This window comes from Muscardinus avellanarius (assembly GCF_963383645.1).
Source record: "Muscardinus avellanarius genome assembly, chromosome: 2".
Classification (NCBI taxonomy): Eukaryota; Metazoa; Chordata; class Mammalia; order Rodentia; family Gliridae; genus Muscardinus; species Muscardinus avellanarius.
The window spans coordinates 35,027,281-35,040,663 of NC_137787.1; the positions used below are offsets into that span (position 1 = coordinate 35,027,281).

Sequence of the window (13,383 nt, forward strand, 5' to 3'; positions counted from 1 at the left end):
GATCTCAGTTAAATGGTTATGAAGTTATATACTAGGATAACAGATTTACAAGTGGAATATTAACTTCTTCCTATACTATCTGAATTTCCTCACAGTACTAAATTAATTTTTCAACCAAATTCTACCTGCACTTGATAGGTAATCAAGTTCAAGACCTACATTTGAAAAATATGTGGCTGTTGTGTCTCCCCTTTCACCTAGCCCAGGAAAGTCACTTGGAAGAAGTTCTATTCTTGGCCAAGTCAGTGGACTGGGAAGAAGACACACTGGCAGCTTGGGCCTGACCCAGGTAGCTAATCACCATGACATTCACCTACTGAATAGCAACCGCCCCCATTTTTCCCCCCAGCATTTCTTATGCTGATTACAGATGTGATGATTAAAGCTATTAGACCTTTAAACTCCACTGAGTTGAAGGTGTATTTGTTGTACAGATAAAGAAAAAAGTATTTGTTAGTGTTTCAAAGTTACACTGATCTTCATCAATGTAACTGAATATTTTGGCTTATTAATACTCGTTTCACTATATTCTTAGTCTGAGATAGAGGGTTCGAGTTCTCACAACAGCTACACACAATCATACAAAGTCACACAAGTATTTTTACCTTTCCTAGAACTCAGTGAAGCTGGGACTCAGCAGCAACTGACAATGACCATTAATGTTCAGAGAGCACAGTAGCAGCCTTTTCTTCTCAGTGACTGTCAAGAGACTTGAATATAACTGCTGTTCTCTTAAAAAAAAAAAAATGTTTTTCTAAACAGTGAAAGAATTTAGAAAGAAATAATAGTATAGTTGGTGACCTCTAACATCCTAGTCCTCAGAACAGCACCCAAGGCCAGGGTCTAGGGCGCCCGTTAAGGACACTTCTACAGTGTGGTTCCTTCACAGCCTTAGCAGCCTTTGTGTTATCCTCAGCACACTCCGCACATGAACTGCCGACCACATTCACATCTGGGCACACGGCCTTAGCGGCAACAGTCTTATGCAGCAGCACATTCAAATCATATTGTGGTGAATGTCAACCAGCCTTGGAATGTTCAGAGACTTTCACATGTCATCATCCTTATAATCTACAAACAGAAACATGACTGGATGCAGGTGAGTTCAGCATTAACTCATTTGGTGCACTGAAGTGCTGAGAAAATGCAGAATTTACAGTGTCTAAGAGGAAAACAGCCATCTGGAAGAACTGTAAAAATAGTTACACATGGTATTTAAATACTGGTTCCCTCCTCTTTGTACAAGTGGAGGAAAATGAGAGGCTGGGGTACCCACTGGGCCATGAGGTTAACTCCTCAACACAGGCAATGAAGAATATCCAGTGCCACCAATTCTGCAGGAAGGGAAGCCCCAAGGGTGTGCAGTATACCTGAGAAAGATCCCAGATTTCTTCCTGAATCAGTCTTATCTGATCTGTTTTAACTACGCAGTTTATGTTGGTATATACCTTTGACATATTCGGAAATGGTCACTTTATTTCAATCCAGGCAGCTCAGCACAATACAATGATGGCAGAAAGGCCAATTTGTTCGCACTTGGCTTGCTTTTTAGTTTTTAATACTGGGGGATAAACCAAAAAAGAAAAATTAAAGTGGTTTTATCATTTGCATCCTTCATTCTATTTCAATTGGAGGGAAGTCCCCGGGACCTCTGGACGGTCTGGGGAGGCCTGACGCCCGTGAGGGAAGCCCAGCCTGCCAAGCGTCACTCTGAGTAGTGCATGATGGACTCCACGTAATTCCCGGGGAAGAGCCCGGTCACTCCGTTCATCACGCCCTCAAACCAACCGTCGTCATTCTTCTTGATAACATAAATAATGGCCCCTTCCTGAAAAGACAGCTCATCTTCTTTGTCTTTTGTATAATCATAAATTGCCACAACTAGGGGAGAGAAAAAAATACTATGTTAAAAAAAAATACTATTCCTAGAAAAACAGCCAAATAAGCAAACATGGTGACTTTTTAAGCAAACACAGACCAAAATTTACATATTCTTTGTCTAATAACCAGTCCTATACACTGAAATCCAATTTTCTAGGAAAGTAAGATTCTAAAGTAACTATAAAATGCCCCAAACCAATCAGATTTAATCAAATTTAACCTCAACAGCTTATAGGAAAGTAATTCACTGAGGAGATAAGCAACCTTAAAATCATGAGAGGGTCTTCTCTTCATTTGAGCTTGTGTTGAGGTACCATATTACATTAAACAATGCATTATCATCAAACATTAGGATTATACAGTAAAGATGATTCCCTTACCTGAATATTTCCAATTATTGTGGTACATTAAGGACACCAGAAAATACTTTACGGGGGCCTAGCCTAGTTCAGTCTGTATTTCTCAATTATATAACCAAACACCTAAACACAATTAAATATAATTACATGACCAAGTTTAAGTGAGTACACGCTAGAAAAGCACTGCCAGTCAACCTAATATACTCTAGCATTTTAAAAGACAATATTCCTAATACTTTATAGAAATACAAACCCACTGAAAAATAATTCAGAAGAGGATACAAAGGCAGCTGCAACAGGGGTTAGTGGAAAGCAGTTAAGCTCCATGTGTGCCCTTTTCTTCAAAACACAGAAACTTTTACGTAGTACTGCACATGAATGCTGGAACTCAATGTGATGGTTCATAGTGGCACACAGAGAGTCTCTGCCAATTGCCAGGCATTCGGGGTGGGGCCAAAACTAATTTTGTTCAGTCTAGAAAAATGGTTTGGGCAGTAGAGAGATACCACAGTGTATCACAATCCATCAAATGGGAAATTTCAAAAGCACTTGTAAATAAATACTTTTAAGAAAATGTTAAACATTTGGTTTCTGTGTGGTTATAAAAGAAAACAAAGCCGGGCGTGGTGGCGCACGCTTGTAATCCCAGCATTCAGGAGGCTGAGACCGGAGGATCGCAGTTCACGGACAGCCTCAGCTACTTAGTGAGGCCATCCACAACTCAGTGAGACCAGGTTTCAAAATAAATAATAAAAAATAGGGCAGGGGGTGTAGCTCAGAGGTTGAATGCCCCTGGGTTCCATCCCCAGACCCAAAACACAGACACACACACAGACACACACACACACACACACACACACACACACACACACACACACACACACACACGGGCTAATAGCACCTACAGTATCTTTTTTTCTTCTTCTTCTTCAATATTTCTACTAATGTGGAAATACTCCAAATTCTAAATACTGTTCAAATTTAGCATTTCAGTTGAGGGCATTCTACAAATACTTTATGACAGTCTACAACTGAACAAAAGCGTCTTAGATTATCCCATTAATTCCCAAGTTTTCCACTCTGTAAATATTTCAATGAGATGGACAGGTACACTAAAAATAAGTTGAAATCACAATTAGAGCTTATTTATCATATTAATGTCATTATTAAATAACATATAACATAATTAGCATTCTAACTTGTGTATTTTTAAAATAGATGTTCCACATCTGGAATCATGGGACAAAATGGGTTAAGTGGTTTTCTTTCTTTTTTTTTTTTTTTTTTGGTGGTACTGGGGGTGGAACCCAGAGACTTCCTACCTCCGGGCTATACTCCCAGACCTATTTTATATTTTATTTGGAAACAGGGTCTCACTAAGTTGCTGAGAGCCTCACTAAGTAGCTGAGGCTGGCTTTGAACCTGTGCGATCCTCCTGTCTCAGCCTCCCAAGCGCTGGGATTACAAGCATGCGCCACCACACCCGGCAAATGGTTTTCTTTTTTGTCATGGTAATCCTGGAATTTTATATGATGTATGCTGTAGAGTTAAATATAAACTAAGAAAGATAATGCCATACGATGATGGTCAACAATTAGTAAGACAACTAAATTATCTTCTCTCATAAATTATATAAATTGAAACAAAAACAGCAATTTAAACAGGAAATCTCTTCAAGCTGCAAACTCCAGGAGGAGGGGTCCACTGCTCCCTCATCTCTATGTCTTCCCTACCACTACACAAAGGGTGAGCACTTTGGACACTTGCAAATAAATCCATAGCCTGTATTATTCTACTAGTGTCAGTAACTTAAATATGCATTAGAAAAAAAAACTAAGGAAACACTAAAGTAACAACAATGAAGGAAAGTACAAAATGAGAATGTTACATAGAAGTGACTGGCATGAGCTAAAAAGATGACCACCAAATACCATGGCATTAGTAACCACATCTACCAAGAAGCCCCTTGAACTGGGGTAAGCTACTAGAAAATCAAACGCCCCGCTCAGCGTGCCAGTCTTTAAACTACAATACTGGAATTGCTCAGGGCACCTCAAGACCTTCAGCAACGAGAGGCAGATGACTTGATAGTCTCTCTAGATCAGAGGTTCCCAAAGTTATCTGGTTACCGCCTGCTTTTCAGAAAAAAAAAAAAATTACTCAGCACCCTCTGGAAATCCACTTGCTTTAAGTAAATGAGTAAAAAGAAAGATGCAGTGAGAAATTTATGTTCTTTTATGTACATGCATTATGTTTAAGTGCCCCAGAGTTTGGGAACCACCTATGTTCTAGATTTTCAACTTCTATAAATATTGCTTCTTAGAACTGATCTGTTTGCAATGATAACTTCAAGTTAAGCAACAGTCATAAAAGTTTTCCATTCCTTTTTGTCCTTTTCCTACTTAAAAATAGTATAGTGGCCGGGCATGGTGGCGCATGCTTGTAATTCCCCGCTCGGGAGGTGGAGATAAGAGGTTGGCACAGGTTCAAAGCCAGCAAGCCAGCCTTGCTGGCTTAAGAGACCCTGTTTCCAAATAAAAACATACATACATACATACATACATACATACATACATACATACATACATATATTATATATATATATATATATATATATATATATATATATATATATATATATATATGGTCTGGGAGTGTAGCCAAGAAGTAGAAGGGTTTCCAGGAACCCCACTACCACCCAAAAAAAAAAAAAAATAGTATAGTGTTAGCCGGGCGTGGTGGCGCACGCCTGTAATCCCAGCGCTTGGCAGGCTAAGACAGGAGGATCACAGATTCAAAGCCAGCCTCGTCTACTTAGTGAGGCTCTCAGCAACGTAGTGAGACCCTGTTTCCAAATAAAGTATAAAATAGGTCTGGGAGTATAGCCTAGAGGTAGAAAGCCTCTGGATTCCACCCCCAGTACCCCCCCACACACACACAGTACAGTGGTGCAATGTCTCAAAGTACAAAATAGAGTGCCAATAGGGCAATTCAGAAATACTGACACTGGTATTAAAGAGAATCACTCCACTGAGTAATTCTTTTGACAATTCTTTTGGAAGTCAAATGGCTCCCCATTTCTTTGCTCTTAACAAAACTTAGAGGGCTTCATGGAGTCATCAGCTGACACATCTTAAAACAGTTTTTGAAGATAGCACATTCATTTTTTACAAATGCCTCCAAAAACACTAGAACCGAGTGGCAACAGCACATGGCCACTCCCGCACTTGCTCCTGTGCACCCCGTGAGCAAGGCGTCTGCACCAGCACCTCGCTGAAGCCCTGCCTCACGCCCAAAGACAACAGGTCCCGTTTCCACATGCATTCTACACCATTATCAGGCATCTCGAAAAGAGAAGGGAGGGAGGGAGGAAGCAGGAGTGGAGAGAAGGGAAAGAAGGGAAGGAAAGATAATTAAGTATATGGGATCTCATCACTAACCTGCTAAAAACCTCCCACAGTGGCCCTCTGTCAGGTTTTTTATTTTTTTAAGCAAAAGATCCTCGCCAGGCGTGGTGGCGCACACTTGTAATCCCCGCGCTTGGGAGGCAGAGACAGGAGGATCGCGCAGGTTCGAAGCCAGCCGCCCGTGCTGGCTTAGGAGACCCTGTTTCCAAATAAAAAAATGTAAAAAATAGGTCTGGGAGTGTAGCCCGGAGGTAGAAGGGCTTCCAGGAACCCCAGTACCACCAAAAAAAAAAAAAAAAAAGATCCTAACACCTTAGTATTCCAGGCGTCCTACCATGTAATTATGACTTACTTCCCTTCCTGTGCCCACACCCTCCTACACCCCCCAGGCCCACCTACACCGGACATCACACACCATGCCCCAAGCAGCTGCACCCTCCAACCCAGACGTGCTGCATGCAGGGCCTTCCTTTCTCAGAAACTCAACACTTGAAGCATATCAAAGATGCCATGTCCTCTGAGAAGCTTTCCAGGAAGACTCAGAATTAATGGCACTATTCATTTTTTTATAATTATTAATAAAACACCATGTTGATTTTTTAGAGATTCAAAGATAAAACAAGGGATTATCTTTGTGGAAAAAAATGTTACCTGACAATTACCATAGGTTATTTGTTCTTCTAGCTAAAAGTTCTGCTGTTAAGCTGAAAGCATACAACAAATGGCTCAATTAAAGGCAGGAATATAAAATGGGCACTGACAAACTGAGGGAAAGTTTGTTACTTTTTTCTTTCTTCTTTTGGCGGTGGAACCCCAGGGCATTCTACCTCCGAGTAACACCCCAGCCCTATTTTTTTTTCTTTATTTTGAAACAGGGTCTCACTAAGTTGCTGAGGCTGTCCAAAAACTGTGATCCTCCTGTCTCAGCCTCCCAAATGCTGGGGTCACAAGCAGGTACCACCACGCCCAGCTTATCACTCTTATTATTAAATTATTAAAACAGCAAATAGGTCTGGCAAAATGGAGAGATCAAACTTAGGACAACTGTTAGGCATGTGAGCCCTAGCGTTTCAATAGAACAGAATTTTCTAGAACTTCTGTTTATTCAACTACTCATGGGAATTATAACAGTTCTAACATTTGTTTTCTCAGAATATAAGTGAAGTAAACGAGTAATCCACATAAAATACATGGCATAAGGTCTTATAAACTGAAAAACATTCTATATATAAACATGTTAACTTCTTTTATCATTCATCATTCACACAAGGTAAGATCATCTGACATTCTCGTAAATTTCTCCAGTGCCTGTGCCAGGCACAACATAAGTGCATGAAAGTGTGGCCCCTCCCCGGGTAAGCCCAGACACTGAACACCCTCCCCTGCAGCCAATACAGGGAGCAGGTCAAGCGCTAAGATAAACTCTGCCAATGGCAGTACTTTTCAGCCCTGGAATTATCTGAGGAACTTTTTACAAATTCAGGTGCCTGAGTCCCCCTGGCAGAGATTCTAACGTAACAAGCAGATCACAGCTTCCCTAGGTCACAACAATGCAGGCAGTGTTGGGAGGGAGGTCCTAAAAGTAGAGATCGCAGCCGGGCGTGGTGGCGCACGCTTGTAATCCCCGCGCTTGGGAGGCTGACAGGAGGATCGCGCAGGTTTGAAGCCAGCCTCAGCTACTGAGTGAGGCTCTCAGCAGCTTAGTGAGACCTTGTTTCCAAATAAAATATAAAATAGGTCTGGGAGTGTAGCCTGGAGGTAGAAAAACCCCTGGGCTCTACCCCAGTACCACACACACACACACACACACACACACACACACACACACACACTCAAAAAGTACAAGACAGCAAAATAAATCATTAAGTAAAAGTTTTTAACATTTCATAAAACAGCAATCATAAGCTAAGCACATTTTCTATTTGTTTGCCAGGAAGGATTTAGTTGGTTTTCATATTTTGAAAGATTTGAGCTTAACAAAGATAGACCTTAAAAAAACCTTAAGGAATGGTTCAGACGTTCTTTTTAAACTCTTTATAAAGAGTTAGCTAGACAGAAAAACTTACTTTCTTCTCTCAAAAGTCTCTCCAGATTTTTATGTGTCCACTAAAGAGTGAAGTTTTAAAGGCAGCTCTGTCACACGCTTCTCCCTGAAGGAGCGACAAGCAGGCCCCTCAGAGCTGCAAACGACCTCTCTGCCTGGAGCCCATCCATCAGTAAGGCCTGTAAAATGCGCCAATTCCCAGGGCCAAACCCCATTGTAGTGCCTTGGGTATCACAAGGCACAGCTTATTAAAAAGTTTATTAAGGTGTAATTTATACATAAAACCACTTACATATAGCTCCCAATGAACTTGACCTACATAATCATTACCACACCATCATTCAGGATATGTCTGGCACCGTGAAGTTGCTATATGCCTCCTCCTATATAATATTCCTTCCACCCTTCTAGATCTCAGAAAGGTAAAATATGAGTTTATATTGGGGTTCTTTAATTACGTCAACACTTTTGAGATCCATCCATACTGTTGCCTATTCAAGCAACTTACTCCTTTGTTTTGTGTGATAGTAATCAGTTGATTGGACGAATATCCCCAAATTATTCATTTGTCAAGTAAAAGATATTTAAGTAGTTTATAGATTGGGGCTATTATGAATAAAGTAGCTATGAACTTTTGTGTGCAAGTCCTTTGTGTGAATACAGGTAGTCCTTCTCCCCCTCCTCCCCCCTTCCCCTCTCCCCCTCCTCCCCCTTCCCCTCTCCCCTCCTCTCCCCCCCCTCCTCCAGTGTTGAATATTGAACCCTGGGGCAGTCTATCTCTGGCTAAAAGCCTCTATCTAGCACCTCCCATATTTTGGAAACAGCCTCACTAAGTTGCTGGGGGCTTTGCTAAATTACTTAGGCTAACTTCAAAACCATAATCCTCCTGTAATTTCAGTACTGAGATAGGATTGGAGGTTGAAGGCCAGTGCACAGTAATTGTTTCAAAATAAAAAGGACCAGGTTGTAGATCAGAGGTAGAATACTCCCAAGTTCAAACCCTAGTACCACACCACACACACACACACACACACACACACACACACACACACACACACACAGAGCTCTATTATTGTGTATGTATCTGATTGTTATACCTTTTTTTTTTTTTTTTTTTTGGTGTGTGGTATTGGGAGTAGAACCCAAGGGCTTTTCTACCTCCAGGCTATACTCCCAGACCTATTTTATATTTTATTTGGAAACAGGGTATCACTAAAAGTTGCCGAGAGCCTCACTCAGTAGCAAAGGCTGGCTTCGAACCTGTACCATCCTCCACGGGGATTACAAGTATGCACCACCACGCCCGGCTGTTATACCCTTTTTAATAAAATAATTCAATTATCCTTATAAAGTGTTCATTTTTATTAGAGACAATATTCCTTATTCTGAAATCTGCTTTGATTTTTTTTTTTTTTTTTTTTTTTTTTTTGCAGGTCTGGGGGTGGAACCCAGGGGCATTCAACCTCCGAGCTACACCTCCTACCCTATTTTTTATTTTTTATTTTGAAACCGGGTCTCACTGAGTTGCAGAGGGCCTCACTAAGTAGCTGAGTCTGTCTGCGAACCGCGTTCCTCCAGTCTCAGCCTCCTGAATGCTGGGATTACAAGCATGCGCCACCACGCCCAGCAAAATTCATACTGCAATAGACTGGAAGCCCTTCTACCTCCAGGCTACACTCCCAGACCAATTTTTTTTTAATATATATTTTTATTTGGAAACAGGGTCTCTTAAGCCAGCATGGCTGGCTTCGAACCTGCGCGATCCTCCTGTCTCTGCCTGTCACGCGCAGGGATTACAAACTGCGCCACCACGTCCGGCCTGCTTTGATATTAATGTAGCCAAACAAGCCTTTTTTTTTTTTTTTAAACAAGCCTTCTTTTGATAAATGTTCTTTAACTTTTGCACAAATACTCTTTCACATAAAGTAGGTTTCTTGTAGATAGTGTATAATATTTGGGTCTTTTTATCCAATCTTAATCTCTGAACTTTAACTCAGATTATTTAAACATTTTATATTTAATGCAATTATTGAAACACTAGGTTTTAATCTACGGGTACTGGGGATTGAACTCCGGCATTCTGTCTTCAAGTGATACTCAGTCCTATTTCTCTTTTTTTTTTATTTGGAAACAGAGCCCCACTAAGTTGCTGAGAGCTTTACTAAGTTGTTGAGGCTGGCTTTGAAACTGTGATCTTCTTGTCTCAGCCTCCCAAGAACTGGAATTCCAGGCATGCAGTTGTACACCCAGCTTTCTCTTTTTTAATGTATGTATGTATGTATGTATGTATGTATGTATGTATGTATGTATTTAATGTGGATCTGAGGATGGAACCCAGGGGCATTCTACCTCCGAGCTATACCCTCTGCCCTATCTTTCTTTCTTTCTTTCTTTCTTTCTTTCTTTCTTTCTTTCTTTATTTATTTATTTATTTTGGTGGTACTGGGGTGGAATCCATGGGCTTTCTACCTCTGGGCTATACTCCCAGATCTATTTTGTGTTTTACTTGGAAACAGGGTCTCACTAAGTTGCTGAAAGCCTCACTAAGTAGCTGAGGCTGGCTTTGAACCTGCGCGATCCACCTATCTCAGCCTCCCAAGCGTAGGGATTACAAGCGTGCACCACCACGCCCAGCTTTATTCTTTATTTTGAAACAGGGTCTCACTAAGTTGCAAAGGGCCTCACTAAGTAGCTGAGGCTGTCTGTGAACAGTGATCCTCCGATCTCAGCCCCCCAAATGCTGGGATTACAAGTGTGCACCACTACGGCCAGATTCAGCTTTCTGTTTTTAAAAATATATTCCAGCTGGGTGTGGTGGTGCACACTTGTAATCCCAGTACTTGGCAGGCTGGGACAGGATGTTTTATGTTCAAGGGCAGTCTCAGCAAACAGTGAGACTCTCGTTAAGCTGTTTCAAAATAACCCTGCTTCAAAATAAAAATAAAGCTGAGAATGTAGCTCAGAAGTAGAATACCCCTAGGTTCAATCTTTTTTTGTGTGTGTGTGGTACTGGGAATGGAACCCAGGAGCATTATACCTCCAAGGTACACCCACAGAGCCCTTTTTTTATTCTATTTTGAAACAGGGTCTCACTGAATTACGAAGTAGAGTAGGCTGTCCGTGAACCTGGATCCTCCTGTCTCTGCCTCCCAAATGAAGCATGCGGCACCACGCCCCACTAGGTTCAATCTTGAGTGTTAAAAAAAAAAAAAGAGGCTGGGCACAGTGGCACACACTTGTCATCCCCGTGCTTGGGAGGCGGAGACAGAAGGATCCCCCAGGTTCGAAGCCAGAGAACCTGTGTGTGTGTGTGTGTGTGTGTGTGTGTGTGTGTGTGTGTGTGTGTGTCTGTCTGTCTGTCTGTCTGTCTGTCTGTCTGTCTGTCTGTGTCTGTGAGTGTAGCCCGGAGGTAGAAGGGTTTCCAGAAACCCCAGTACCACCAAAAAAGCTATTCAACAAGTCTTTGATCTTCGCTCTGGGCTCAGAGTTTGCCGCCATCTGTTGTTCAGTGTCTGAAAGCCATTATCCTATTTTGGTTTATGTTTTCTGAATTTGTTTTGGGAAGGACATGCAGTCCACTATCTCTTAGCAAAAAAGGCCCCTAGGTAACTCTAATGTGCAAATATGTTTGGGATGCAGTAGGTTAGTAGCTTTGATAACATAAACAGAGAATTTACTTCCAGATAACATACATTTTTTGTCTACACTGATTAGTCTTGATAAGATTTAGTAGCTAATATACACAGAAAAGTTTCCCGTGCCTCTACTATCTTGTACTCTTACTGACTACAAATGAGCTGGGTGTGGTGGCGCACGCTTGTAATCCCAGCGTTTGGGAGGCGGAGACCGGAGGATGGCGGTTTGCAGACAGCCTCAGCTCTTAACGAGGCCCTCGGCAACTCAGTGAGACCCGGCTTCAAAAGAGAATAAAATATAGGGCTTGGGGGTACTGGGGTTTCCAGGAACCCCAGTACCATAGAAAGAAGAAAGAAAGAAAGAAAGAAAGAAAGAAAGAAAGAAAGAAAGAAAGAAAGAAAGAAAGAAAGGAAGGAGGGGAGGGGAGGGGAGGGGAGGGGAGAAAAAAAAAGGAAAGGGAAAGGCCCAATAGTACTAAGCAAAATAACTTCCATTATTCTTCTGAAAAAGAATTCTACTCAGAGGTAGAATGCCCCTGGGATCCATCCCCAGTACCAACAAAGAAAGGAAGGAAGGAAGGAAGGGAGGGAGGGAGGGAGGGACTTTCTTTGATAGAAATACCTGGTATAAGATGACTTTCAAAATAATATTCTATAGCACGTAGATAGGAATAACTAGTGATTTGGAAAAATAATCCTCTCCTGAGACATTCCAAAGAAATAGAAAAACCCTCTTTTGTAACTGTCTTACAGAAACCACTTGTAAAAAGCAAGTTCAATAGAAACAATAAAGACCCAGCAATTAAAAATTAATCAAATATTCACAAAATTTACTAGCATAACTTTTCAAAGTATGAGCCTTGTAAACTAAATTACTAAATCTGAACAGATAACACAAATAAATAAAACTTATCAATAAACAAATAAGATTCTTTTCAATATCAGCAAATTTCATTTCCGTGTTGAGGTATTTTCCCATACCTCCAAATAACATTCTGAAACTTACCCTTTTCCAGGTAAGACCTTGGGGCCCACGGTGGATCCTCTTCGGCGTACGGGTCACTGTACTCCACCACCGCCGCCTCCTCCTCCTCATAGTCTTCAGGGGGAGGGGGCGGAGGGGGGGACTCGTCAAAGACAGGTTCTTCCACAGGTGGAGGTGGAGGTGGCGTATCTGAAACTAAGAATGCACAAAGTTGAGAACAAAACTACACATTATACAATGGTCAATATTTATAATCTACATGAAATATAAACTCAGGCTTGAAAATAAAAATCAAAAGACAAGTGAGCAAGAGAAGTCTTCCCATTAGCTATAATGTTCTCAGTCTCCAAGCATGACTTTCTCACTTCCCTTTGGATTACTGTTGATGGATACTAAATAAAGTTTAGCCAAAGTGTGTGTCTGTGTATAATTACTTGGCCCACTTGAACATTTTAATGCTAATACATAATCTTTTCAAATGGTTCAGTAAAACATAATTTGGCTTTTTCTTGGGGGGAAGGGTCCTGGGATTGAACCCAAGGGGCCTTCTAACTTCTGAGCTACACTCCTAGTCCTGTTTTACTTTTTATTCTGAAACAAGGTCTTACTTACTAAATTGCTGAGGCTGGTTGTAAACCTATAATCTTCCTATCTCAGCCTCCCAAGTACTGGGATTACAGGGGTGCACCACCACGCCTGGGTATAGTTTGGCTTTTAATGTAGATTGGTCTTACACTATAACCAAAATGGAGTTATCAAAAATATTAAAACTTTAGACAAGAATATTAAAACTTTAGACATATTTATTTAGGTATTGGGGATTGAACTTAGAGGAATTCTGCCTCTGATCTACACCCCTAGCCCTATTTTATTTATTCATTTATTCATTCACTCATTCATTCATTCATTTGGTTGTTTATTTAAAATAGGGTCTCACTAAGTTGCAGATGGCCTCACTAAGTTGCTAGGGCTGGCTGTAAACATTGTGATCTTCCTGTCTCAACTTCCCAAGTAGTGCAATTACAAGCATGTGCCACCCTAGCTTAAATTTGCAGATGTATAGCCGGGCCTG

At 41.1% G+C, this 13,383-nt stretch overlaps 1 protein-coding gene across 50 annotated transcripts in view; it reads right to left on the reverse strand.

Annotated features, from left to right (window-relative positions):
* Window positions 1-1,493: 1,493 nt before the first annotated feature.
* Window positions 1,494-13,383, reverse strand: part of ABI2 (abl interactor 2) — a gene marked incomplete at both ends in the record, with an annotated part of 113,273 nt that continues 101,383 nt past the window's right edge. For 33 of the 50 annotated variants that reach the window (XM_080689718.1, XM_080689716.1, XM_080689723.1 and 30 more), the window contains 2 exons: window positions 1,706-1,881; window positions 12,333-12,506. In XM_080689718.1, the coding sequence (XP_080545844.1) occupies window positions 1,706-1,881; window positions 12,333-12,506 (350 nt within the window). Of the gene's footprint in view, window positions 1,562-1,705; window positions 1,882-12,332; window positions 12,507-13,383 lie in introns of those variants that run through there. The other 17 variants (XM_080689717.1, XM_080689713.1, XM_080689722.1 and 14 more) reach the window with 2 other exon arrangements.